This window comes from Eurytemora carolleeae, unplaced genomic scaffold, assembly GCF_000591075.1.
Source record: "Eurytemora carolleeae unplaced genomic scaffold, Eaff_2.0 scaffold1446, whole genome shotgun sequence".
NCBI classification, from domain to species: Eukaryota; Metazoa; Arthropoda; class Copepoda; order Calanoida; family Temoridae; genus Eurytemora; species Eurytemora carolleeae.
The window spans coordinates 9,142-37,125 of record NW_019397335.1 but is presented as its reverse complement, the minus strand read 5'-3'; the positions used below and the strand labels follow the sequence as shown (position 1 = coordinate 37,125).

At 35.1% G+C, this 27,984-nt stretch overlaps 3 protein-coding genes across 3 annotated transcripts; 2 read left to right on the top strand and 1 right to left on the bottom strand.

Moving 5' to 3' along the window:
* The first annotated feature begins 221 nt into the window (after positions 1-221).
* On the top strand, positions 222-13,206 carry LOC111713586 (uncharacterized). The gene is made up of 20 exons (XM_023488465.1): positions 222-380; positions 1,227-1,304; positions 1,368-1,991; positions 2,596-3,436; positions 4,038-4,093; positions 4,482-4,558; positions 4,981-5,297; positions 7,086-7,186; positions 7,780-7,903; positions 8,194-8,298; positions 8,928-9,182; positions 9,244-9,611; positions 9,705-9,821; positions 9,982-10,147; positions 10,325-10,428; positions 10,922-10,993; positions 11,445-11,505; positions 12,286-12,485; positions 12,912-12,976; positions 13,031-13,206. Exons 3-20 carry the CDS (start codon positions 1,525-1,527, stop codon positions 13,114-13,116), a joined length of 3,582 nt encoding a protein of 1,193 aa, XP_023344233.1. The 5' UTR covers positions 222-380; positions 1,227-1,304; positions 1,368-1,524; the 3' UTR covers positions 13,117-13,206.
* Positions 13,207-13,452: 246 nt separating this feature from the next.
* LOC111713584 (uncharacterized) lies at positions 13,453-20,602 on the top strand. Its single transcript, XM_023488463.1, has 9 exons — positions 13,453-13,949; positions 14,969-15,084; positions 15,809-15,936; positions 16,177-16,198; positions 16,292-16,382; positions 17,488-17,710; positions 19,067-19,345; positions 19,950-20,127; positions 20,437-20,602. Exons 1-9 carry the CDS (start codon positions 13,793-13,795, stop codon positions 20,542-20,544), a joined length of 1,302 nt encoding a protein of 433 aa, XP_023344231.1. The 5' UTR covers positions 13,453-13,792; the 3' UTR covers positions 20,545-20,602.
* LOC111713585 (trypsin-1) lies at positions 20,552-26,573 on the bottom strand. The gene is made up of 8 exons (XM_023488464.1): positions 26,323-26,573; positions 25,896-26,009; positions 25,389-25,469; positions 23,353-23,461; positions 22,349-22,574; positions 21,879-21,987; positions 21,357-21,458; positions 20,552-20,897 (listed from the first exon to the last, which is right to left on the bottom strand). The coding sequence occupies exons 1-8, from the start codon at positions 26,427-26,429 to the stop codon at positions 20,642-20,644; spliced, it is 1,104 nt and encodes a 367-aa protein (XP_023344232.1). The 5' UTR covers positions 26,430-26,573; the 3' UTR covers positions 20,552-20,641.
* Between the last annotated feature and the right edge of the window lie 1,411 nt (positions 26,574-27,984).

The window sequence follows — 27,984 nt, the reverse complement described above, 5'->3', positions numbered from 1 at the left end:
TGTCCTTGACGTCGATGTGGACCATCCTGTACAATTTGAAAATCATTAAGGAATGAATTTTTAGATTTGAAAGTAGAAATCGTTATTTTTGAACCGTATTTGGAAGGACAACTTCTACTTTCATATCATAGATTTATTTATCCTTAAAGAAATCGCCAAACTACATAATATTCATTCAGTTTCATTTTGAATGTAACGTTTTATTAATATATTTCAGAAGAAATGTCTCTGTTGGTTCGGTTGTTGTTGGAGAACCGTCCAGCCGGGTTCAGTTCTCCAGGTCTACCTATCCTAGTGCAGAGCTGTAGAACATATTTAAAGAACTTTACAGAAAAGGGAACTGCTGTGCCTGCAGTTCGAGGCTGGCAACATCAAAACAGGTTTGTCGTCCTTGCATTATATGCAGGACCAGGGGCGCTTACAGAATTTGAAAACCCCCTCATTCTCATAGAAAAACCGCGTCTTTTCGATGTTCTTTAGTTTTATAATTGGTGGAAGGTTGAACTTGGGAGGGAAGGCCAAGAAGCCATGAACCCCGTGGAAAATCTCCGAACCCTGTGGAATGGTACGTCTCCGAACCCCGTGGAGAGTCTCCGAACCCCGTGGAGGAGGTTTTTTGAAAAAAACGTTATCAAATATAAATATTACTTGTAAATTAGCAATAATTTTCCAATCTTCTCGACATATGGACTCAATANCATTTTTTGCTCCTTACAGGGTTCGGAGATTTTCCACGGGGTTCGGAGACTGTTTCTGCAGGGTTTCGGAGACTTTTCCACGGGGTTCATGGCTGCTTGGCCTTCCCTCCCTCATTGAACCAAACCAGATTGGAAATAAATCGATGGAGACCACTTCTTAGTACTAGAGGTTGGGGGTCACTGGTTAACTCTTTTTTTCAGAAGTGGCGAATAGGCTTCATTAGTGAGGGGGAGGTCCTCTTATGTACATTGTACGCCCTAAGCGCTAGGAAGAATCACGCTACATAATAAAACTGGTTGTTTCTTGAACCACGATATATTACGGCTAACGTCTAACAACCAAGACTTGAAACCTGTAAGTTATGAAACGTTTACTGTACAGCCTTTAAANCCCCCCCCCTCCTTTTTAATTTTCAAATGTACATTGTACAAGGTTGCGTGATTTCCATAGTCAAGATTTCGATATTAGTTCTGAACCTAAAACAGTTAAAATTATATTGACTAAAACTGGAATAATTTATATTTTAGGAAATTATTTGCACACAAGAAGAATTATCATCCTAGGATAGAGTTTCCATATCCCAGCGAGGTTAAACGTTATCATAAGTAAGTTTGAGAAAAAATGTTTTTAAAAAATACAAATTTGAAACAGTATTATTTTGTTTTCAGGGTTAGCCTAGATCACCGAATGAAATCTGAGGGCGGAAGACGGATGCTAATGCGTAGAATACTCAAGGGGAGAAATGTTATCGCACACCCGATGTAGTTAAAATTGAATAACCAAATAATCAACGTTTTCTTGTATAATTAACTCTATTTCAGAAAAATGTCGCATCTAAAAATTAAGACTTTCAATAATTTCCTCGACACCCAGAATGTTGTGAAAGACGGTAAAAAAACTACAACGGAAATCGAAATCGGTGATTCTCCATTAAAAAAAGAACCTCCCGACAAATCCAGTATTGATACTAGCAAATCTACTATTGATACTGACAAAGTGATTAAAATGTTAGAAACCCGGATCCCTGACACAGATCTTATCCGTGAAATATTGCTCTCCTTATCCTCTGATCTACCGGAGCTAGTAGCCAGGATCATAACACCCTCAGAGGCCTCGAAGGTCTACGAGCTAATCAGTGCTGTGACCTTCGAGGATGGTCCGTATGATAGTGAGCACCCTGAGTATAGTTTAAAGCAGGAACAGATGTTAGAGCCTAATTCTGAAGAAATTCTCGAATCTGCTCCCATTCCTGGTTGTAATGATCATGGATTAGAGGAAGAGAAGAGTAAAAGGTTAGGATTTTGAATAAATGGTATCAAAAATCGTAAAGAACCTGTCAAATCATTCGTTGGGATGTTTAGAAAGATGAAAATTTCCCTGTATGATAATTGAAAGACTGCAGTATGGTTTTGGTGAATTATATTGACGTACTAAGCCTAGGAGTGTCAGAAATGATTTTTTTTGCGGTTTTTTGAAAACGTCCAATAAACCTAAAAAAGTTTAATTTTGATAAAACTTTTTGTTCTGGATGATTNTTTTTTGCAGAATCTTTCCTACTTTCTGAAAGGTTTCACATCGGTATGTTTAAGGATATCTACTCGATATAAAGCAATATTTATTAATACTTATTTTGACTCAAACTCTTAACTAAATGAATATAGAAAAAATATGCCGGTTTAAGAAAGTTTTAGATAGATATTTGCAATCATCCAGAACAAAAAGTTTTATCAAAAATTAAACTTTAAAAGTTTTATAGAAGTTTTTAAAAATATGCAAAAAAAATCATTTCTGACACCCCTAGGCTTTGTACGCCAATATAATTCACCCAAACCATACTGCAGTCCTTCAATTATCATACAGGGAAATTTACAGGTTCTTTTAACACTATATTTTTAGGAGCCCCGTATTAGAGGATCAGATGTCTTGTAGGTCAGAAAATGGAGTAGGTTGTAAAATCACGGACTGTTTTTCAGTCCCAGATATTTCAGTAGAAAGGATTGAAACCATTGATTCCTCTGCGCAGAATCGATCTTCTAATATAAACCCGGTTCTCAGGGCAGACTTTGAATCCTTAATCATCTCACGAAACGGGGTTCAACGCTCATCTTTTGCTCCAAGATCTTCTAGTGTAATAATCTCTACAAATAGCTCATCAGGTTCAGATGTCTTGAAACCGTCTTTTAATCCATCAGATTCTGTGATTGTTCCGAGAATAACAGAAACAGCAACCCTAGCAGCAAATTCTAAGGAAGAGATAAGTGTAGTTCTGGAGAAGGTTGGATCCAGATCATCAGATCATTTGATGGATCAGAACCAGGTTCTCCGGAGATATATCCACTCTGATCAATCCTGTGGACTCTCTGTAAACCAAAGACCTGAACAATACAAAAATTCAGAAGGATTCGGGATTCCCCGAGATCAATTAATCAATTCTAGTCGGATGATAGATTCTACATTTAGTAGGACGGGGGAACAAAGGACGATAGATTCTACATTTAGTAGGACGGGGGAACAAAGGACGATATCCAATTACTCTGGCCCTAGCAGATTTGATAAGCCTAGAGATTATGTCTCCGGCAGGGGTGTAGGTCAATACTATAGAACAATGGATCCAAGCTATAGATCTAGAATGGATCAAGGTACAAGCTCAAGGTCTACTCCGGAGCAGTTAGATAATCCCTGGGGATTACCTCCGTACTGGGCTAAACAGGAGGCAGACCTTAGAAGAGGAATTCAGGGAGGGATTAGTTCAGAATCAATCTTATCTAGGAAAACTATTAATTTATAAATCAATGAAAATTTTGATGAAAATATTACTTAATTATATAATATCTGTTCGGTTCCATAGTAGTAAACCTATCGTGTAAGAATTCCCATTATTACACGGTTCAGGAGGAACAATTTTGATATTGCTCGCTTCCTTGCGTTTAAGAATGCTTATTCTTATACTGTAGGTGTAGAATTTTCATTCTTTAACGCTCAGACCGTGTAAGAATGGAAATTATTACACGGTCAGAGCGTGAAAGAATGTATATTCTTACACGCTCCAAGCATTAAAGAATGGAAATTCTAACACTAGTTGAAGAATATTCATTCTTACACGCTCCTTATGCCTGCGGCCTTCGTTAAAGAATACATCAAGATTATTTCATCTCGTTTAAGAATTTCCATTATTACATTTTTTTCCTCATAAGATTATCATAATATAAATATATTGGCGAAGAGTTTCATTATATAGATGTAAATGGCATCAGTCATAAAAACCAATACGTAACTCTTGAGCCAAACTTTTCATTACATTTTATCACTAATATTATAGTTTGATTTAATCCTTCTAGAAATCTGCAAACCGGGACCTTGATACTCACGCCCAACTTTCACTAGCTTACGATAGGTTCGTTTTATTCAAGATTTAATTTCTAGAACAAATAATTATTTCGTTAGTCCTAGAAATAATTTCCTAATTCTTTTTCATAAACATATTTAATTTGGGGAAGGGGGGGGCGATTGGGATTCAGTGGTCAATCTTCGGAGGTTTGAATAATTTAAGATTTAATTTCTAGAACAAATAATTATTTCGTAACTCGTGAGTCCCAAAAATTAAGCACTTCGGAATTTTCTAACTCACTTTTTCTATGGACTGAGTTTATTTGTGTATGGGGGGGGGCCAACCTTTGTAGAGAAAAACTAAAATGTCAATCGTTTATGGGACTTCTCTGATCTAGAAATCTTGTTGAAATAATTGTTATCACTTTTCTTCTATTATGATTATTTGTTTCCAGAGTGTTGAAAGATTTCGCAAGTTACAGCGAAGACAACTTAAGTCATATCATGGAACGATATAATATCATAATGGGAGGTAATGACTCACAACAGTGCTTAGGATACAGGTCCGCATTATTATGCCTCTTAGGATTCGATTTACAAAAAAATACAGATCTATGGATTCGGATCAAAGTGGTAAAAAATCAGCAAAAATGTTTTGTTCCTGAATTGCAAATTTAAAGTTTTGAATAATGACAAATCGGCTACCATTTCCTGAGTTAGGAATTTATAAATGCAAAAAAAGATGTAGTTTAAAACTACTCAGGAGAAGTAGTTCAACTAGTAGTACCCAGTTTCACTTCTCTTATTCATGAATTCCTACCTCTAATATGTTTTTGACCAATTCAGTTTTAGCTTCAAACCAAACTCCAATTAAATGAATGAAATAAGTCATTTAAAATTGACTTGGTACTGTGACAGACTACAGTTGTGAATACTATATACACTTTCTTTCAGAACATATTGACCGAAGAACATATCTGATCGACCACACACCTCCTGTAGTACCTCGAAATTCTCAACCACCAGCTCCAAACCAGACCCAGAGTAGAGGTGGAGAAGATCCAACCCGTCCTAGTTATCCACAATCTATGATTCTAAGTAAACCTAGAGAACTTGGTAGACCAAATAGTTCTAGGATAGAAGGATGGATTGAAGACGCAATGAGAGGAGAAGAAAGAGGAAGAAGAGAAGAGCTGCTAGGAAGAAACGAGAAGAAGATGGAAAGACAGGAAGACATGGTCATAATACACGATAAGAATCTTCTTCCTGGGGTAAGTGACAAATCATTTCTATTTCTTATTTTTTATTAGAAATTAAAATCATAATTTAATCAATATAAGAACGGTTAAAGGCGGTTTAACATACAATCTTTTTCTAAGATTGAGCTTCAAATATTGTCATAGTTTAATTTAGCTTTCAGTGTTACGGTGATACATGCTTCAAATATTGTCATAGTTTAATTTAGCTTTCAGTGTTACAGTGATACATGCTTCAAATATTATCAAAGTTTAATTTAGCTTTCAGTGTTACAGTAATACATACTTCAAATATTATCAAAGTTTAATTTAGCTTTCAGTGTTACAGTGATACATGCTTCAAATATTGTCATAGTTTAATTTAGCTTTCAGTGTTACAGTGATACATGCTTCAAATATTATCATAGTTAAATTTAGCTTTCAGTGTTACAGTGATACATGCTCAGGGTAAAAAAAATTGTACGGATTGTACGGATTGTTTTTCGAAAATTGTACGGATTGTACGGATTTTTGTACGGATGTGTTCAAAAAAGTTTTGGCGACCCTGCATGCTTCAAATATTATCATAGTTAAATTTAGCTTTCAGTGTTACAGTGATACATACTTCAAATATTATCTTGGCTTATTGGGATTAGAAGGACTCAACGAGTCAACATGTTTGTGATGTCATGTTTGCAGACACATCTAAATACTTTGCCTGTCTGTTTGTTTTAATTAACTTCAAAACGGCTTAACCGGTCAGGCCCAATTTACGACCNCCATTATGTATGGGTATTGTACCTACTAGAAGTACTTTTAACACAAAAGAATGGTGTTTCTGAGGCAAAAAAAGCCTGAACACACTTTTTTCAGTGACACCTTGTATGTATATTTAATATGTATATAAACAGTATTATCTATAATATATACTTATGTTGACAGCAACTGTTTTCTGGCTCGGGGGGAGGGGACGCCAAAAAATTAGTTGCTGTCTGCAACATAGAAATTGACAGCAACTAATGTTCCAACTCCACTCTCATATATTTATAGCAGAGAACATAAAACCAATCGTGGATTTTAGCATGGAACACGACATTTGAAACAGAGCATATATATTGCAGAGAACAAAAACCAATATATATATTACATATGTGTATATATATGGTAGTGTACAGATAGATAGATAGATTTATATACATATATAGAACACCACTGATTAAGACGTATTGAACGGGTTGATTTAAATGTTTTCTGAAGTTAATTATATATAAATATATTATATTTATCATATATTAAAAAATTTAACTGGTTCTGGTAAATGTTAGTTAGATAATATTACAATGAATAAATTTCAATTTTATTATGAGTGTATTAACCCCTGTCTCTGCAATAAAGATTTACGCATAGCAACAGTAGTATCGATTTTATTTATATATGTTTAACGTATATAATAGTATCGATTTTATTTATATATTTATATATGTTTAACGTATATATATAATAGTATCGATTTTATTTATATATTTATCTATGTTTAACGTATATATATAATATATACATATAACAGATCAATGATTAGGACGTATTGAAACGGGTTGATTTATAACTTTTTCAGGGCCGTTAATTATTTATTAAAAAATCTAACCGATTCATTAAAAAGGCTATTTTCTGAACATTACAAAGAATATGAAACATAATTTTAAATTTCTATTAGGAATGTATTAACCCCTGTATCTGCATGTTTCAGGCAGTATGGTGAAATTAAGATGTACGTATATAAACAGTTGTATAGTTGTGTGATAACACTAGTTTTCTTCTGCTCAGGGTAAGACTGAGACCAGAGAGAAGGATATAATTGAGGATAAGGGCGGAGTTAAAAAGAGAATATTGCCACCCAGAGCTGCAGCAAAAAAAGCCATGAAAAGGTAATCCAATTCATTTGATAGTTTAAGGAGCAATTCCTTAAAACGTCGTATCTTTAATTGTTTTTAACTTAAAAAATATTATTTTAAAAGTTGTGCAGAAAACGACATTTAAATTAGGATAACATCTCTTATTTCTACACCNTTTCTCAGTCCTCAAACATCCAATTTCTTTTTAAAATGGAGTGTACCACTGTTCATGGTAAAGGGGGTGTTCGCGAAAAATAAGAAAAAGTGAATAGCCTTACCTTGAAAAAAATTCGATGGTGGTCGCTACTAATCTTACTTCTATCTGTTGCGTATCTAAGATGAAAATGGTTAATCACGACTCACAAAGTAGAACGTAGCAACCATACAAATTCAGAATGTTCCAATATTCGACTCAGATCGTAAATAATTCAATTAAATTCCAAACAAATCATTCAGATATTACAACCTTAATAATAGAATTTTATTCGACGCATTCACATAAAGTTTAAATATCAACTATTTTACGAATGTGTCGATTGAAATTCGATGATTATATTTATTAAGGAAAGCCTCCAAAGCAAGATTTTGGCCTCGTCCTCATATGTTCTTATTTGTTCATTGTTTAGGACAAAGAATGCCGTCATTGAATCAAGTTCTAGCTCTTCAGAGTCAATTTTTGATTCAGAACCAGGTTCAGATAACTCGGATCTGGACGGTATCAAATCAGATATAGATTTAGTTAAAGAACAGGTAAAAACTTGTCAACAGAGACATTGAAACAAAACTCAAAAAATGACACGACTTGACAAGAAAGACAGGACAGGACAGGACAGGACAGGACAGGACAGGACAGGACAGGACAGGACAGGACAGGACAGGACAGGACAGGACAGGACAGGACAGGATAAAACAGGACTTGACAGGACAAAAAAATCCTAGAACACAAAACAGGACACGAAACATTGGAACTCAAGAACGTTAAAACAAAGAGAAAGATAGACTTTCCTCCTAAGAATGTTTTTAATAGGCTGATAATTTAGATAATTACAAAGAAAATGAAGAAGAACTTCTCCAAGAAAAGAAAAGTAAACTCTACTTCTTCTAACTTACTTGGGTTACTTGATGAATTATCTCCAGGGTTCCAGGTAGGAACATTTTGGATCATTCTGGTTAGTCCTCGGAATCATGATACAGACGAACAGACGACCACGGGCACAGCTAGTAATTAGAAAGATTCTAGGTCAACTGCATCAAGCAATGTGGTAAATACTATTAATGTTTTGGCCTCTTTGATTTCTGTCTGTAGTTAGGGCAGTTGTCTAAAGGAGTTATAAGCGCTTGCCACGTTGAATTGCAAGAAAGAGAGAGATAGTATATATTTTAGGGTCAGGATAGGTAAGGTTACTATGACACTTTCCGGGCCGAGCGCTGCGGCTTGTAAGTAAGTGTTGTAGTGTTAATATTTTTTTTCAGCCCTCGTCATCCATTGTGGTTTGTTATTTTGTCTACTTGGTCTTTTTGGTATAAATGTTTCAGAACCTGCAGTTATTTGATCCTTAAAAATGCTCAGAAATCCTCAGTTGACAGCTGACTCAGTTCTGTGGACCATTGTACATTCCTTAAGTAGTTTATCAATCCCTGTCCCTGTTGCTCCAGTCTAAAATAATCTCCTTGGTACTGTTAAAACTTGAGTTAAAAATACTCTTAGCTAGCGTTATTGAATGATCACTAGTGGACAAGTTTCCAATTGGTTCCAGAGTATTTATATTTTCAGGTTGGTAACTCCAAGAAGAAGACGAAGGGTAATGAACAGGAAGAAAACTTTACTTATCCTGAAACTGATGAAGAGGAGGAGGAGGAGGAAAAGAAGGAGGTAAAGAAAGAGGTTGTTAGAAGTACCAAGAAGAAACAGAAGACGGGAAAAGAAGTTGAAAGAAAAATTAATCTACGGAAACGAAATTATATTGATGATTTGAAGTTCAGCAGTGATGATTCGTGTGAGGAGGCTCAACGACACAGAGCATTAGAGGTAAAATTAATTGATTGAGTCTTAAAAATAAAAATTCATTAAAAACAATTTTGTTGTTCAGAAAATCCGGGAGAAGAGAAGCTCTTCCTCCTTAAAGAAATCGAGAATCAATGAAAGACCTGTTTGCAGTGATTCCGACGATGACAAGGATCAGAACAGTAATCGCGCACGCGCCAAACTTTTTCCCGATTTGGAGACTGTAGGCGAGAAAGAGAAAGGAAAATTTGAAATTTATTCTGAAAATGAGGATGAAACGATGAGAAGCGGAAATGTTTCCTTTCCAAGAAAAATCAAGCAGTCGGCCAAGAAGGGACGGAAAATAGAATCCGACTCCGATGAAACCTGGTCGGACTCGGAGTCAGTTGATGATGCTGATACAGATACAGATGGAAGCTTTGTTGTCAAAGATGATGACGACAAATTTGACCCGTAAGTTTTTTTAACGCAAGATTTGTTAAGAATTGGATTGAAAATAAAAGATAAAGGTTCTGCCTATTCTAGCGTAACCTAGTTTTATTGTAGAAATGAGTTTGAGAAGATCAAGGATGGATTGATGAGACGGAATGACAGGTTTCTTCAGCTCAATGATGAGTATGATCTGACGGCTGAATCAAGGCAGCTGGGCGAATATGATGCCAGGTTTTGAAAAACTACCCTTTTCATTCTATACTATTTAGTATTAGTACCCTGTAATTTTTTTTTCGGAATATTTTTGATATTTCAGGGTTTTTTTTATATCAAAGCCTTTATTACCGTTTAGGAATTTGTGAATTTTTATTCTTATTTTATGTTATTTTAGTGATGATGATGAGTTAAAGGAGAACAATTATCCTCCAGCTCTGATCACCAGTCTACGGGACGGATACAGGGAGTGTATATTGGAGAACCCCGGGGCCGGACTTCAACCTGACAGTTTTCTCACAGATGACGAAATTATCGGCAAATGGACGATGTACGATTTTATGGTAATTTCATCCTTTTTTCTCACATCGTGTCTTAAACAAACAAATTTTGCATTAGTGTTTTCTTGAAACTAAATGAGACAAAAAAAACTGCTTTGTTGTTTTCTTTAAACTATATATTGGAACAAAAATATTCAAACTTTTTTTGAATTATTTTCAGAATTTATTTTTGTTATTTAGGATTCAGGGGCCCCGGATGGGAAGTGTATATGTACAAAAGAAGGCTTGAGGTACCTCTTCTTCATGAGGATGACTGGCGTACATAATTGGAAATTCCAAAACAAGTAATAATTTCGTACAAAATCATCCCACTCAGACTTACTATTCTCAAATTTCTGTATTTGTCTTGTCTATTTTTAGCTCCAAATTGTCTACAGGTTAGAGGTCCCAAAGCCAAAGTGCTTTGACTTAATTCCGACGTTGTCCTAGGAGTTTCCATAAATAAAAAAACTTTTAAATGTATATTGGTGTAGTAGATCTCAAGAGTTGCCAAAAGGCTTGGATTTTATCCCGACTTAGTTCTACAAATTTCTAGAGAAAAAAATCTTTAAAAAATGTATTCTAATGAAATAGGTTTAAGGGCCTTTATTTTTTACTCATATTTAAACTTTTTCTCATCTCACTCTTGTATTTTTACGATCGTTGGATCCGATCTCACACTTGTATTTTCAGGATCGTTGGATCAGATCTCACTCTTGTATTTTCAGGATCGTTGAATCAGATCTCACTCATGTATTTTCAGGATCGTTGGATCAGATCTCACTCTTGTATTTTCAGGATCGTTGGATCTGATTGTATTCAGTGGTTTAGTAAAGCCAAACCAAAATCTTGTTTATTTCTTCTGCAGAGGTAATTGTTTTGGAATATGGAGGGGGGTGGGGCGGGGGTGTAGCTTTTTAGTAGTGAAGGTAAAAAAGGGATGGGGAGGGAGGGGGTGATACAGATGAAGAAGTAGAAGCAAAGTGTCACAAATTGGTCAATCTATAAATCCCTACTCCGCTAAAAAGTCACAAATGGTTTTCTAAAATTGTTAGTTACTGAAAGTTCCCGGTGTTGCCCGTGGAATTAAAAAATAATGTCGAATATTAAAAGCAAATTTTAACAAATGATTTTTGAAGGAAAAAATTTGGAATTTTTTAGTTTCTGTCACCCCCAGAGTACCCATGAGTTTCCTGAAAATTATCAGCCAAATCGGTCCAACCAATTCGGGCTTGTCGCAAACAGCTCGTATCTATCTTATTCTCAGACTTACTATTCTAAATTGGATCTTTAAACATTATAATTTTTGTTTATGTTTTAGAGTTGTGAAAAGTGGGTGTACCATTATTTTCAAACGAAAACTTAAACACCGGATTATAGAGGTAATACTTTTTTCCTACACCCTGAGATAAATTGAAGAAAAATAATTTTGATTTTATGATCCGAAAGTGACGAATGCAAGGATCAAATAAAATAGTACCATGTTCAAAGTTTGATGCAGCAATGATACAGTTTGCTAGAAGTATAAAAAAGAAACTTAAAGTGTGAAACAAGTGATATTATCATCGGCTACTGCCACTCGGGCATAACAGTATCATTGCACATATCATGCTAACTCTGTGATCCATGCACCCCAAAATGGGGCTCTGGGTTGCAGGGTTACCTGGTAACACTTGTGTTATTGGGGAGTCTTAATAGATAGATAGATAGATTAGATAGATAGTATATCATTATATTTTTAAATTTTCCGCGTTTCCTAGATTTTTCAGATTTGGGTTTCTTATTATATCAATATTAAATGTTCCAGATTTTTTTTAAGTACTGTCGTCTTCAGTTTTGACTTTACGACATCTTCTCGAGTTTTAAACAGAGGTTGGCGTTTGTATCAATACAATGAAGACGACTTTTCTAGTTAAATTTTGATTTCTAACAAGCTTTTTTCAAATTACATGTTTACAAATAAAGAAAAAGATGCTGTTAATTGACAGCTTCTTTTTGTGTTAAGTTTATGTGTATCCATGCCGCTTGAAAGCTTGGTAGAAATCAAAATTGAATTCGAATGTCATCTTCATTGTAGTGATATTTACAAGGACGACTGTAGTAAAAGACAATGTATTAAGATGAAGGAAAATGCTAACATTCCTCTGAAGTATTGTATCAAGGGAACTCTGTGTGGAAGTGTATTGCCTGATTTTCTACTGGAGAACCAGGAGTACCACGCTAACGAGTTCGTGATGCCGGTGAGGTTCCGTAAGGTCCAGGTGGAGGGGGAGGAGGAGAGGTTCCTGGTGGATATCAAGATGAGGATGCACGGGAAGCAGATCAAGGACTCCAACAACAAGCATCTTTCCAGTGGGAAGAAGTAAGATTTAACTTCTAAGACAGGGTTGAGTTGCAGGGTTCCATATAATTCCATTTCTGATACTAAATAGGATCGGGGTTGAAAGTACATTTAGGGGCATAAAAATAAAATTTCTGTGTCATTGTGAATTTTGGTATGGTTTTTGTGTACGCTTACTACACTTCAGAAATGTGTACTGCATTTGGGGTGTTACAATACGTAAATATCAGTTATCAATATAAGAGATACATTATCATATACAGAAAAATAACAACTCCCATTTTTTCTACAACTTGACATCATACTTTCAATTGTTCACAACAACAGCATTGTTTATTTCTGCCTCTAATATCAATCAACACTTGGGATCATTTTGGATGGAATTATATGAACCTCTGTAGAGAGAGAGGGGGTATTAGATGTAACTATAATCATAATCTGTTCTAGGTACCGCATGCGGCTGAAACCAGTAATTAAACCAAACAAAAATCATAATGCTGTCCCAGTTTTAGGTAAGTTTATCACAGAAATTTTAAAAAGAAACTTTTTAAATTTTCTTTTTTTAGATTTTGTTGTTATCCAGATGATAAGAGAGGATGATAAAGTTTCGGGAAATAAACAAGAAACGAGCGTCAAGTCTTTTATCAAATAACCTGCCAAATGTACCCAAATTAAATGATTGAATTGTATTTATATGTCTTGCTTGTCTAAAACAATGTAGTTACGTACCTGAATTCTTAAAGTCAGATTTTATGGATTATTTTATAGTTTTATTTGAAATTATTTATGTAGTAATGATGTAATCATATAAATTAATTTAGAATTAAATTTCCTAGTCAAACAAACGCAATAATTTTTTTTCCGAATTTAAAGGGACTGTACACGTAATTTCAAGTGACCCTTCATCGGTAGAGTGGCAAGTCCGATTCACAACGGTATATTTAAAAGCTTTGTTAGATCAATTATGAATTAGATAAAAAATATTCTTTCTTGAAAACTGTTCATTTTAATTTTAGGTTCTATGTGCTTAAGTGACTTGCGTATTTCTTGCTTCTGAAACAATGACGGAATTATTGGATAAAACACTTCAATTTCGCTATCGTCCACATTATTTATCAGATAAAGTTTTCTAGAGTACTCTTGTAAATCGGGCAGTGCCCCTCGGGGTTTTTTAATAAAGGGCCACTTATTTTTAACTTTTTAGTAAAAAAAATTTATTCACATCAGTAGTCCTTTGAAGATTTTAAAAATTTTATAATAGAAAATGTTTTCATGTTTATCCTTGGATTTTATCGTATTGTAGAATTATTTGTTTAAATTTTCAGAAAATGAATAATGCCGTTCAACTAAATATTCGGCGGATTTTCCTTCGAAAAAAATGGCGGGATAATTTGTTAAGCCGAGGTGTAGTGAATGATAGTTTCCAACTGAGAGAGGCGTGGCAGGAACGCCTTCAGGCCCCGGTCTTCTCAAAGATAAAGATGGGTACGTATAATAGAATCGAGCTTGATAGAATGGAATCGAGTTTGATATAATGGAATATAGCTGAATGGAATGGAGAAGAATAGAGATGGATGAAAAGGAATAGAGCTAAAAAGGAAAAAGAATAAAAATAGATGAAATGGAATAGAGCTAGATAGGAAAGAGAATAAAGATGGTTAGAATGGAATTGAACCAGATAGAAAAAATAGATATAGAAGAAATGGCATAGAGATTAAAGCTAGATGGAATGGAATAGTGCTAGATAGAATAGAATAGAGAGAGATGGAATGGAATAGAACTGGATGGAATTTAATAGAGCTGGATATAATGGATGGAAATATATCTGGATAGAATCGAATAGAGCTGGATAGAATGGAATCGAGCTTGATATATTGAAATATAGCTGAATAAGATGGAATGAAGAATAATATAATATAATAATAAATATAATATATTAAAGCTGGATGCAATAAAATTGAGACGGATAGAATTGAATAGAGCAAGCTGGAAATGAATTGAGTTGGATTAAACGAATTTTATAGAGTTAGATTACAAAAAAAGTGAAATAAAGCTGGATAGAAAATAATAAAGATAGATGGAATGGAATAGAATTGGATGGAATTAAAACGATCTGAACAGAATGGCTCAGAGATGGATATAACTGAATCGAGTTTGATATAATGGAATATTGCTGAAAAAAATGGAATAAAGCTGGATGGAATAAATTAGAGTTAGATAGAATGGAATAGAGCAAGTTGGAAATGAATCGAGCTGGATGAAACGAATTATAGTTAGATTTCATATAATGGAATAGAGTTGAATGGAAAAGAATAGAAATGGATGAAATTAATAGAGCTTGATAGAAAAGAATAAAGACAGATGGAATGGAATTGAAATGAATGGAATGGAAAAGATCTAAAAAGATCCGAACAGAATGGATTAGAGATGGATAGAATGTAACATAGCTGAATGTAAATAGATGAGAAAATTTTAAAAAACTTCTGTTATTATTTGAAATTAAGGCGAGTATTTTGTTGAGCTGGATAAAAAGTTTGCGAACGAGTACAGAGGATCAGCTGTAGACGTGGATATATTTGCTAATAATGTGAAAACAGATACGCAGGCCGAACATATGGAGGTGAATATCAGTATTTTATATGGACGGACGTAATTTTAAGTGAACTTTCATTATGTAGAGCTTGCCCTATTCACAACAGTATCTTATTAACTTTAATTTGATCAATACTGTGTAAAATATCGTCGTTTTTCTAGCTTCAAGTGTTTAATTCATTTTATAGACAAACGATCTACAATTACGTCTACACAATACATTATCAATAAAATCTAAAATTGCCTATGTTTTCTTTAAATTCAGCCATTTGTTTAATTTTTTCCAGTGCTTAGGATTCATTTAAATTTGATCCGGATCATTTCTTTAAGATTTGCTGAATTTTTTTAACAAAAAATAATTTTCAAATTTTTTGTTTTATTTTTTTTGCATATTTTTATCCTTAAACTTGATCCGGATCCAGGAAGCCAAAATTTTGCGGATCTGGATCCTAAGCACTGAATTTTTTTCACACTTAACACAGCCAAGAGGCGTATTTAGGGGGGCTATGGTAGATCAGCTTCTCCTGGAAAAATAAATTAAGCCTCCCTTGACAAATCCCTGAATACACCCTTGGAACAGCACTTAAATATTTTATCTTGAGCATGGGTTTTTAGGTTTTCTCATTTCACAAAATCTAAAACCGGGATTTAGCACATTCTTAAAGTTTAAGCTCTTTAAGGGACTATAATCCTAATATAAAGTGACCCTCCATGCAAAGATGTCAATGCCTGATTTACAACTGTCTCCTTAGGAATTACTGCATAAGCTACGCCGGACCCCGCACACTGTTCACACCTCTCCTTCAACACAGCATGCGGCAGTGCGCAGTATGCTCGACCACGGGGAAATATCTAATCTTGTCAAGATGCTAGATGATCGGTAAGTAAATACAACAGGGGTATTCAAGAATGGTTTCCGATACTCTGGGAAAATAATTAAATATTAGATATTGACTGCCATGATTATCGACCCTTTTTTTGTTCTTTTAACCAAAAATTTCTTTTATATTCCCCTAAAAATTTATTATTTTCCCAAATTCGGTGAATAAAATAATAAAAATATGTGCCTCTACTCACAGTGTTTTGATTATCAACATATAAAAAATCACTTAATTGATAGGAGGGGGGGGGGTCCAAAAATCGTTCTCTATGAAATTACCTGAAACACTAAATATAATAAACGATATAATCGTAAAAATGTATACAAATAAACAAACCAGATTTTCTGAATTTAGTTACTTGAAGCGGGTGAATTGAGGGCAGCAGCTAGATGTGCCAGTCAGCTCATGCTTCAAGAAGAAAATTATACTTTACCTTCGGCCCTAGGTAAATATTTTGTTATTTTCTTTTAGGTAAAGGGTGTCCCACGAAACATGGCAGTAGCAAAAGTCGTCTTTGAATTTATTTGTGACATTCAGTCGTCCACCTGCTTTAAGAAGTATGATTCTTAAAACAATAACCACAGCCTTTTTTACCAGCGATATTGACAGGAATAAAGAGGCAGACCACATTTTGAAAATGCCAGGAATTGGAAAATTTTGTGGTTATTGTCTCTAGAAAATCTTCTGTTGTTTTGGTTACCAATTATAATGAAATAATATATAGTGTGGAATCAGAGGCGTATTATTCAGGGGGGGGGGGGCTATGGAGACTAAGCACCTCATACACACACCCCTGGGTCAATAAAATATTTGGTTTTTAGGGGGGTTTTGGGTCTTATTAGGTGCTGATCCTCTCCCCCTAGAAAGAAAAAAATTTGAGCCCCCTCCCCCCACAAATAAATTCCTGAATACGCCCCTGTGTGGAATCTCATCTAATGTAATGATCATGTGAAAATACAAATATTTAATCAATTTCTGAAGCACACTTTGATCCGCAGTGCAAATACACTTTGATCCGCAGTGCAAATACACTTTGATCCGCAGTGCAAATACACTTTGATCCGCAGTGCAAATACACTTTGATCCGCAGTGCACATACACTTTGATCCGCAATACAAATACACTTTGATCCACAGTGCAAATACACTTTGATCCGCAATGCACATACACTTTGATCCTCAGTGCAAATACACTTTGATCCGCAGTGCACATACACTTTGATCCGCAGTGCAAATACACTTTGATCCGCAGTGCAAATACACTTTGATCCGCAGTGCAAATACAAATTAAACTTTTTATGATTCTATTTGTACAATGCCAGTGACGCCCTGCCAACTAAAATGGTGTTGCGGTTAGATGAGAGCTTAACCCACGATGGTTGATCATTTTATTTATTTATTTGTTTGTTTCTGTTTCAGCTTTCAGTTCAGCCACTTTATTAAGGCAGTCACTCAATTTAAATAAATTACTAAAAAAAAGGATATTTATGTGAATTGTTTGTTGGAATTCTTCAAGAGACAATCAAAGCATCTAACTTGTATTTTTGTCAGGTAATTTATCCTGTTGGAGATATTACTCGTCAGGACGCCAGGACCCATGGTTCTACCCGGAGGAGATTCAGGTCGATGAGAACCCCGACGAGGTCATCAGGGTCCGGGTAAAAGTTGTTCCAAACAATTATTTCGATGATCATTTTGATCTGCGCGATCCTGATCGTATCCTGGGGAAAACTTTAATTCATTTCAACTCTGGTAGCTCCGATACTGTTTCCAGGTAGACCTAAGTTTTCATTGTTATTGTTGTAACAACTATTGTTATTGTGATTGTGTTTGTGATTATTATGGAATTGAGCCTCTGGTCCTTACAAAGGATGCCATAAGCCATCCCTGTAGAGTAGGCTGATGTTAACCGTCAGTATTGAAATGCGAAAACATGTTTTGCTCTATCTTGATCAACTTAGGTGGAAGAAAAACTTGTACAATCGGGGGCAATTTGACACTTTGTGACACCAATTTTGTAGAGGCTGCATTTGGTTCTAAAAATTGAGATAAAAGGCTGATCATCGCATGCAGCCTCCCATTGTAGCCCAATACTCAGATCTCAAAGAAAATTTGGGATCTGAGGTTATTGACCTTCACCAAAAACAGTGCTTAGGATCCAAGGGGTAAAATTTCAACCGAAAACTGCAAAAAAAAACTTTTTTACTCCTAAAATCCAAATCTGAACTTTTCAAAAAAGAGAGATTTTCAAAATTTCCTCATTTCTGATTGGTTCATCAAGTTTCAGGATAAAAACAAGCAAAGAAAAAAAAAAAAAAAAAAAAATTGTAAATTATTTTTTGTCAAAAAAATTCAATAAATCTTAAAGAAATGAATCCATTTTTCCAGTGCGGATCCAGGATCCGGATCCACATCAAATTAAATGGATCCTAAGCACTGACCAAAAATCAAGATTTTGCCGAAAAACCGAAAACGACTTTCACCTGATGCAATGCTCCGATCAACGTACAATTTTCACAAAAAGCTTATATTGGGACGAATCACCTATAAAACCTATCCATCCCAATTTTTTTCCAACCCCATACGTGTGTCACCCTACTGGAGAGTATGAAATGATTTGATTTGTTTTGTTGGTCGTTATTATTTTTTTTTTTATATACTTAGGAATCAAAGACGACTTAGAAATCCTCTTATATTTGCAATGGATATCTGCGTGCGTTTTCTATTGTATCATAAAAGTTTAGGACTATGTACTTGTGACACTTCAAAGTTTGTGCGATCTCATTAGTTAAAGCTTAAATTTCATAGCTGTGCAGATTTTTGGTCCTTAGATCTAAAAATTCGCCAACTTAACTTGTTCATCAACGTGAATATCTACAATGTTTTAACATAGCTGGAAACTTTTGTGTATGTTATAGGATACCCATTATCGCAAACGCTTTATCTCGATATACACTGTTGGCATTTTAAAATTGAGGATCAATGCTTGATCTTTGCATTTCAGTTATTCCTGAAGGGTAAGATTACCACTGTAAATCAATTAAAGATTGAATTTATCTAAAGATCAATAAAAGATCAAGCATTGATCTCGATATCCACAATACAAGGGTTCCAAACTCTGTTTTTTTAGATCTTTGAATATTCTTGGCAACTTCCTGTTCGGGAACCAAAGTCGTGTTATTGAACTCCTCGCTTCCGGAGAAGTTGCCCAATCCGTCCTGGACGCCCTGGCTGAGAACGAAGAACTGAAGGACTCCGTGAGCTCCGCTAAAGCTGTGGAGCTGGATCTAGATGAAAGCTTGTTAAGTGTATGCCGGGACCTGGAGAATAATGTGAGGACGGATTTGACGGAGAAACAGAAGAATCTATATAAACAGTGGAACCAGGAGAGAAATGAAGAATTACAAAGGTAATTAGAATTAGAGAGCTGACGTCAATCAGAAATACAATTATCTATTTCAGTAAAAAATATTTTCAAAGTATTTACAGAACTGTTAAAAATGAATTTTCTCTTTAATTTTATAATTTGTATGGACGACGCGTTCTTCGGTGTGAGTCGTTTTAGCAATTTTCTCCTTACAGACACAACAGATAGAAGTAAGATTAGTAGCAATCAAAAGCGCTTATTTTTCGCCGTAAACCTATACCCCCTTTCATTTTTCGCGAACACTCCCTTTAAGGGTTGAAAGATTTTCATAAAATTAGTTAAAAGTGATGAAATTGGGACTGACTTTGAAATCTGGAGCAAGGTTAGATTTTACTATGATCCATTGACCTATTCCTTCAGAACAAGGTTTTTTAAAATAAATTTCTGGTTTTATTATCTTTGAATGAAAGTATTTTAAAACCATAAAGCAATTTACGAAATAAATAACGTTTACGATGGTTTTGATGGACCATAGCAGTGTAGATTGGGAAGTCGTTTTCGAGAAAACTCTGTACTTAACAAATATTGAATTCTGGATGTTATTAACTCTTGTATTAATAGTTATTGTTTAAAAAATGTATTTTAGGCAGTATGAAGTATTACAACGAGCTGCTAGAGTTGAAGCGATCTCACAAACCAAAGCAAATCTTCTAAAAACTGAGGAAAAACTTTTCTTCTTTGAGAACCTGGACAGATATGAGATTGAGAAGGAGGATAAGGTCAAGGCCTGGGTTCGAACCCTACCGAAGACCAACTGGAATATGGTGAGCGCCCATCTTCTATTTTAATTGTGAACATGTTCTCTTTGTATGCATTGTACAACAAAACCAAAAACAAACTTTCGTGGATTTTCAAAATTTACAAAAATCGAATTTTGTTAGAAGCAAATTTTCAGAAATCCGAACATCCATAGACCTTCCCTGGGGTCACTCGAGGTCCCACAAAAACATTTGGGCCCGATCGGTTCAGCTGTTTTGACGTTTATTGAATATTTCTTTTTCTAAAGTTTTTATAAGTGTTAAACAAGATTATTTTAGAAGTATAAATTTCAGTTTCATAAAATCTTTTTTTAGAAAAACTATCCTCAGAGGGCTTATTATAAGAAGAGGGAGGTGGCTGATGGTGAGAGGAAGATTGCTAGATGGGAGAAAAGAGAATTAAAGAAAGGACCACCAAAATAATTCATAGTTCTTTCTCATTTCTTTATTTGTTTACTTAAATATAGTTGATATAATTACATCACTTATTCATATTGATTGTACATTGATGTGATAAAATTTATGGCTTGTAGGAAGGATACGTTTTCTCCTCCTTCCAGTTGTACTCTCCGCTATCCCAGAGAGAGTTACTCTCCTCATCAAACCCGTCCTGATGATCATTCAATCCGGAGAATATTCTCTCCAGGTCTGTTGCGTAACTGGATATTTTCGTCTCATCTTGATCTTTCGATGTCTCATCCTTGAAGTCAGTGTTCTCCTTGAAATCCTTCTCCAGCTGGGCGATATATTCATCTTCTGTCAGATACTTGTCATTCCTGCATAAAACAAGAGTTACGACAAAAATTGGAAGGTCTTATGTTAAAGATACAGAGGTCAAACTGTACACAGCCTACACAGGGCTTTTGGAACGATTTGACAGCTATTTAGCACATTGACACACAGAACTCACTCTTCTCAATGAACCGTTGTAAATCGGATATTGCTCTCTTGGCATTGCTGGCCACTTAAAATTACGCTTACAATCCTTATAAAGAGTTTTTTTTGTTAAAATGAGATGATGATTTAACCGTGGTTAACTTGTTTATAAAACATTCATACTATCTTTACTTGGTTGGATATCTCCTGTTCTACTCCTATTGTATCTGTATACCTGGTTGGATATCTCCTGTTCTACTATTATGGTATCTATACCTGGTTGGATTTCTCCTGTTTTACTTCTATTGTATCTATGCCTGGTAAGGATATCTCCTGTTCTACTCCTATTGAAACTATACCTGGTTGGATATCTGCTGTCCTGTTCCTCCTGTTCTGCTCCTGTGATTGTATCTAGTATCCAGGTAGTGAAATAACTAACATCAGTGTATACACCGGGATACCTAAAAACATGTATGTGATACTTTTTACCCATAAATTTATTTATATCCTAAAAACCAATTATTTTACCCAATTCAGCGAGAAAAAAACCTGAAAAAAGTCCGCGCAAGCATACATTACTACTGGAAAAAAATGATTTAAAAAAGAGGAGGAAGAACATTTTTTAACAAAATGTTTGAATTATGTTAGTACATTTTGTAATTATAATATTGATATATTTATGTAATCGTCTGTTCTCTTGTATTTAGAATTCCCTGTAAATGTTAGTTTTTTTAGCCCATTAATTAAAAAGTCCATAAAACGACTAAGTTCGTCATAATACTTAATTAACTGTTGGAAACGTCACATCTAGAAAGTTTCAGGTCGTCTTTACAGTTTCATCTTCTTTTAGATAACCCTGTATCTTGAATGAAGTTACTTACTCTCTGCGACCGCATCCTATCCCATGGCTAACTATGCCGGCCAACCTAGGTATCCTCCCTGACATGATTACTGCAGGACCACCACTGTCCCCCTGACACGCATCTTCTCCTACATTATATACATTCAATCCATTCAGACGAAGGGAGATTATATACTTTTTTAGACAGAAAAACGACGATATCTTCCTTAACGTTGTGAACCGGTAAGTGCGTTAAATTGACAGACATTTGAAATTAAATCTTCAGTCCATTTTTGACTAAAAGAAATCGGAAATAACTCCCGGATTTTTCGTTGATCAATTAAGTTGAAGTTAGGATAAGCAGACATTTTTCTCTGGTAAAAAAGAAGTCTTAAAAACGTTTCTGATCTCAATTCTAATCTTATATCTAGAAAATTCTTTGTCTTAAAATCTTTATAAGTATTTATAATTTTATCCAAAACCCAGATTGAAATCAGCTCAAGTTTCTACCTGGAGCTCCGGCGCAGAACATGTAAGGTTTCTTCCGTCCGTAGGATTTCTCACACTTCCTGATGTTAACAACGGGTAAAGTAATCTTCTGCAGAACATCCGGTAGCTTGCCCCCAGATGCCAGGGTTCCCCAGCCCGTCACCAGCACTTTCCCGCTCAAATACTTTCTCACGTTGGTCTGAGGATAGGGCAGAGCTAGAGGTTGAATTATTCCCATCTTTACAGTCTAGTAAATAGGTTTTTATAATGATTTGGTCTCCGAGAAAGAATTTCTCTTACAGTGGTAGGCAATTATATCAATACAAAGAAGACGACATTTGTATTAAGGTTTAGATTGAAAACAAGCTTTTTTCGAATTTAGTTTACAAGTTATCAAAAAGAAGCTTTTTTAATTGATAGCTTCTCTTGACTTCTATGTTTATGTGTATCCATGCTGTTTAACAGCTTGATATAAGCCAAAATTGAAATCGAATGTAGTCTTCATTGAATTGATAAAATCGCCAACCACACTGTTTATTAGTTTACGTGAATAGTCCCTTTATCCATCACAGTTTACGTCTATAAGTTCTTTAATTTTCAAAATTTACAATTAAAGTCAACGTTTTCCAGTTTCTTTAACGTCTTTAAGTTTACGTTTATATTTCCTATCACTTTAACAGTCCTTTGAACCATCACGATTTACGCTTCAGGTTTTCCACCAAATATTACTTTTTAATGACCCAAAGGAACTGAACTCTCCAAAAACTCTAATCTAATAATCCCTATGTCTTTCAACCTGATGTCGTAGACCTTTCAAACTATGAATTTGTTAGAAAAGATAATTGCAAGTTTGAAATATCAAAGGTTTACATCATCAGATTGCAATGATGAAGGGATTAAAAAATTTCGATTGTTTGGTTAGTGTTCAGTTATGTACGTTACATTCATAGTTTCTTTATTTTCTTTATTTTCGCGAGCAGTCCCTTACACCATCAAATTTTTCATGAGAAGTCCCATTATCTTACCGATCTGAGTTTGAGAAGAGCAATATCGTTTGCGAATGTTCTGCTGTAGTAGCGCTGGTGGATAAAGGTTCGGAGTACAGGAATACGCTGCTCGTTTTTATCATTCCTCCTGCAATACAGAATACAGGGGTTAATCCTGCAATACAGAATACAGGGGTTAATCCTACAATACAGAATACAGGGGTTACTCCTAGAATACAGAATACAGGGGTTAATCCTACAATACAGAATACAGGGGTTACTCCTAGAATACAGAATACAGGGGTTAATCCTACAATACAGAATACAGGGGTTAATCCTACAATACAGATTACATGTATTGCTTTGGTTTCCGAAAAAAAAACAGATCTCTACATTTTTAAACACCCATTGTCTTAAACCATTAAAATATAACACAGTTAAAGAATTAATCGTATTTGAAATGGGGACTTAAAAAAATTATTTGATTTTGATTTTTCATAATTTTTTTATATCAAAAACTTGCTTAATGATGGAAAACCCGGATTTTCCAGGTTGTTGCGAAATAAATGATGAGAAAACCGTTAACTGTACAACTTAAGTTTAGAGTATTGTGTTTGGAGTATAATACCCACGCAAGGTCACTTTTTATCCAAGTTTTCCGGACCTAAACCTATCCACGTGCACTAGGGTTTCCAGACCTAAACCTATCCACGTGTACTAGGGTTTCCAGACCTAAACCTATGCACGTGCACTAGGGTTTCCAGACCTAAACCTATCCACGTGTACTAGGGTTTTCGGACCTAAACCTATGTACGTGTACCAGGGTTTCCAGACCTAAACCTATGCACGTGCACTAGGGTTTCCAGACCTAAACCTATCCACGTGCACTAGGGTTTCCAGACCTAAACCTATCCACGTGTACTAGGGTTTCCGGACCTAAACCTATGCCACGTGTACTAGGGTTTCCGGACCTAAACCTATGCAAGTGTACCAGGGTTTCCAGACCTATACTTATGCACGTGTACTAGGGTTTCCAGACCTAAACCTATCCAGGTGCACTAGGGTTTCCAGACCTAAACCTATCCACGTGTACCAGGGTTTCCAGACCTAAACCTATAGACGTGTACCAGGGTTTCCAGACCTAAACCTATGCACGTGTACCAGGGTTTTCACAGGGCCATGTTTGCAAATTTAAATTGCAAACTTAGTCTTGCGTTTTATGATTTTTTTTATGAAGTATCTATGGGAGCTTAAAGGTTATATTTCTCCGTAAATGTCTGGGGTTAGAGCAGTAAACTGGTCAGGCCAAATATTCTAAATTTAGTTCAATTATAGCAGATTTCAATCTTACAACCTTTTCAGTCATTTTTCATTCATTCATTCATTAATCCATAGCTTTTGCAATTGTTTGCAAATTTTAAGGGCATATTTATCCAAAATGTCTGAAAATTTGAGCCTATAGGTACCTATTTAAAACTAACCTTATACATGGTCTCCAATTATATCAAAAAACTAACCAAATACTATTAATTGTCTCTAATTATATCTAAAAACTAACCTAATACTATGGTCTCCAATTATATCTAAAAACTAACCTAATAAAAGGTCTCCAATTTTATCTAAAAATTAACCTAATACAAGGTCTCCAATTATATCTAAAAACTAACCAAATACTATTTATTGTCTCTAATTATATCTAAAAACTAACCTAATACTATGGTCTCCAATTATATCTAAAAACCAACCTATTACTATGGTCTCCAATTATATCTAAAAACTAACCTAATGCTATGGTCTCCAATTATATCTAAAAACTAACCTAATACTATGGTCTCCAATTATATCTAGCAACTAACCTAATACTATGGTCTCCAATTATATCTAAAAACTAACCTGATACTGTGGTGTCCAATTATATCTAAAAACTAACCTAATACTGTGGTCTCCAATTTTATCTAAAAACTAACCTAATACTATGGTCTCCAATTATATCTAAAAACTAACCTAATACTGTGGTCTCCAATTATATCTAAAAACTAACCTAATACGGTCTCCAATTATATCTAAAAACTAACCTAATACTATGGTCTCCAATGACCGCCACAATGTCCCAAGATGCCTTTTGAGAAATACAATGAGCGGCTGAGACCAAATACCTAAAATAATCCAGATACTTTAATCAAAATAATTTAAAGCTTAGCAAAGATATTGTGGTGATGGGGGGGGGGTCCACATCTGATTAAATGAATATATTATATGTAACCAGATAAATTGTGCGCGTAAAATCCTAACTTTAGGAGCTACGAGGTCACAAAGTCGTACCAGTAATGTCGCATAAATTTGTCTTCTTCTGTCCAGTTTGCAATTATATTTAAGCTTTTCATGTAATTTTGTTTTTAGTCTCTCATTTTATAGGAATTGGAATATTTCAGTTTTTGACTAATTGTATTTTGAGAATTTTTTTCATGTGGAAATATTCATAATTGTGACATTTCTTTTGTATTTTCCAATAAGAACCCCTCCCCCCCCCCATTTTTTCATGTGAAAATTAAAAATGTGAGTTTCAGTGATAAAGATCGAACCTGTCTGTAATAAGAGCAGCTCCACAGAAGAATGTTAGATGCTTCCTCCGTCTTAGATTAACCATCCAGGGGAATTCTCCAGGTACTGCTTTAGTACCAGAGAGAATACGGGATCTGGGATTCAAAACATAATTGATTTAGAGATTAAGATAGAAAATTAGAAAGGTTGCCATTTAAAGTGTTAGGTAATTTCCTAACGGCATTTTCACTAGCGGCAACTTTCTGATGCGCCGCAGGCTGCAATGAGGTCTGAGCGCTGCGGCTAGAATTGGATTGGTGACCGAGCGCTGCGGCTAGGAAACACATGGAAATAAGCCTTTGGCTAAGTCCCTAACATCTTTATTTTATTTAATATTTCAAAAAATTTAGTTAAAAAATACAAAACATAAGTTTTTAATCAAATGTTTTGTTTTAGATAAATGAATACCTTGATTGATAATGCATACTGTACGGGGTGTATGCTGATGTACCCGGAGTAAGGATAAGTATTGTTGAAGATAGAACAAGGAGATGGATCAAGGATCGGAGGAGCATGACTGTGTATGCTGGCAAGACTGGGGAAAGAAACAGACTGACCGCTTGGTCTCGGCCAGCCTACCCTGTCCCCAACCCGACCAATACACCCTCCGTCAGACCACCGGGAGTAGACATCTTCGCAGTCAAAACAAGGATGGATGATTTACAACAAAATAGGTTCTGCACATGCATAGGTGGGCAGGGGTGGCGTACACTACAAGGAACCCTGATTGCAAGAAAACGGACTAAACAAAACATGGAACCCTGAATGCAAGAAAACGGACTAAACACTACAAGGAACCCTGACGGTAAGAAAACGGACTAAACACTACAAGGAACCCTGAATGAAAGAAAACGGACTAAACAAAACAAGGAACCCTGAATGCAAGAAAACGGACTAAACAAATTTCGTTAAATCGTCTCGTTTCATTCCCCATCCTCCTGTTACAGCTACCTGTTGAATAAATATTGTTTTTGAATTATTTTTGCTTTGTGTTTTAGAAGAAACTCAAATGTTTGTATAAACCCTCTCCCACCAACCTTCTATCTAACATTATTGGAATGATTTTATATCGTCGCTCCTTGATCAATTTAGTGAATAAATTGGCGTCATCTTTACTCTAGGTGTATAGTAGAGTCGTCAATGGTCGCGGCAGCCACAGCTGCAGTTCAACAATACGCCGGTCAACTTTCCCTAATGATACGTTGAACTATAGGAGAAGTTGAATTGCGAGCATGATCTGGACAAATCGTCTGGCTGGGGAGTGGGGGGGGGGTCCAGGTGTTCCAGTCATGCATATAAGGTTAATGAGAATTATAGAACTAATCAAAGAAGCCGCCAGGGATTAGTTTTATTAATTTGATTTATTCTCACGTAGTTTTCCTAGATATAGGAATATATATCTAGCTCAACAGATTGAACTGAGTTTTTGCCACAAACTAAAATTTTCTAGTTTCCATCACTGATGGTGTAAACCTTTGATAAACCAAGCTCGCACTATTTGATGTGACAGAATTCATGGTTTTTAAAATCAATAGTCTGCAAAGATATAAGGATTAAAAAATCTGAGTTTGTTGCAAGAACTTAGTTCCCTTGTGCTCAGTTTTCTCAAAAATTGAAATTTAAACAAATTAAAAAAATTCATTTTATTAAAAGTCTTTTTTTTCAGCCTTAATATACTTTTTTAAAACTCTTAAACACATATATTTCTCCATCTCACGAGATACTCTTTGTCGGATATCCCAAGAATTTTGCCGTTTATTCTCAATTCCCTGAATTCCTTTATCTGACGAAGTCCGTAAATTCTAAAACTTGTCCTGGTTAGGTTTTCTCCAAAGGAATTTCCGGTTTAATGAATGCTGGAATATATATGCGGTGCTATTAAATACAGACCTTATAGAAGGGATTTTTAAATATTTTGCATTCCACAGAAATTTTAAAAATACAAAAATGTTGTTGTATAGGATGCATAATAAAACCTTCCACCTGGAAGAATGCTGTATATAAGTATTCTGTAACCCGCAAGGTTTGAAATTTTTTCTTTACCGTTGATCCTAATCTATGTGTTGAACT

What these genes read in the sequence shown, in the direction of transcription:
- LOC111713586 (XM_023488465.1), top strand. Translation starts at nt 1,525, where the DNA reads ATGTCGCATCTAAAAATTAAGACTTTCAATAATTTCCTCGACACCCAG. An exon ending in TAGATTTAGTTAAAGAACAG is followed by an intron (nt 7,904 to 8,193) that starts GTAAAAACTTGT and finishes CTGATAATTTAG; the next exon opens with ATAATTACAAAGAAAATGAA. An exon ending in AATTGGAAATTCCAAAACAA is followed by an intron (nt 10,429 to 10,921) that starts GTAATAATTTCG and finishes TTGTATTTTCAG; the next exon opens with GATCGTTGGATCTGATTGTA.
- LOC111713584 (XM_023488463.1), top strand. Translation starts at nt 13,793, where the DNA reads ATGAATAATGCCGTTCAACTAAATATTCGGCGGATTTTCCTTCGAAAA. An exon ending in CGCAGGCCGAACATATGGAG is followed by an intron (nt 15,085 to 15,808) that starts GTGAATATCAGT and finishes CTGTCTCCTTAG; the next exon opens with GAATTACTGCATAAGCTACG. An exon ending in AGAAATGAAGAATTACAAAG is followed by an intron (nt 19,346 to 19,949) that starts GTAATTAGAATT and finishes AATGTATTTTAG; the next exon opens with GCAGTATGAAGTATTACAAC.
- LOC111713585 (XM_023488464.1), bottom strand. Translation starts at nt 26,429, where the DNA reads ATGCTCCTCCGATCCTTGATCCATCTCCTTGTTCTATCTTCAACAATA. An exon ending in ATAGGATGCGGTCGCAGAGA is followed by an intron (nt 21,459 to 21,878) that starts GTAAGTAACTTC and finishes ACATGTTTTTAG; the next exon opens with GTATCCCGGTGTATACACTG. An exon ending in GACAGCAGATATCCAACCAG is followed by an intron (nt 20,898 to 21,356) that starts GTATAGTTTCAA and finishes TGTTTTATGCAG; the next exon opens with GAATGACAAGTATCTGACAG.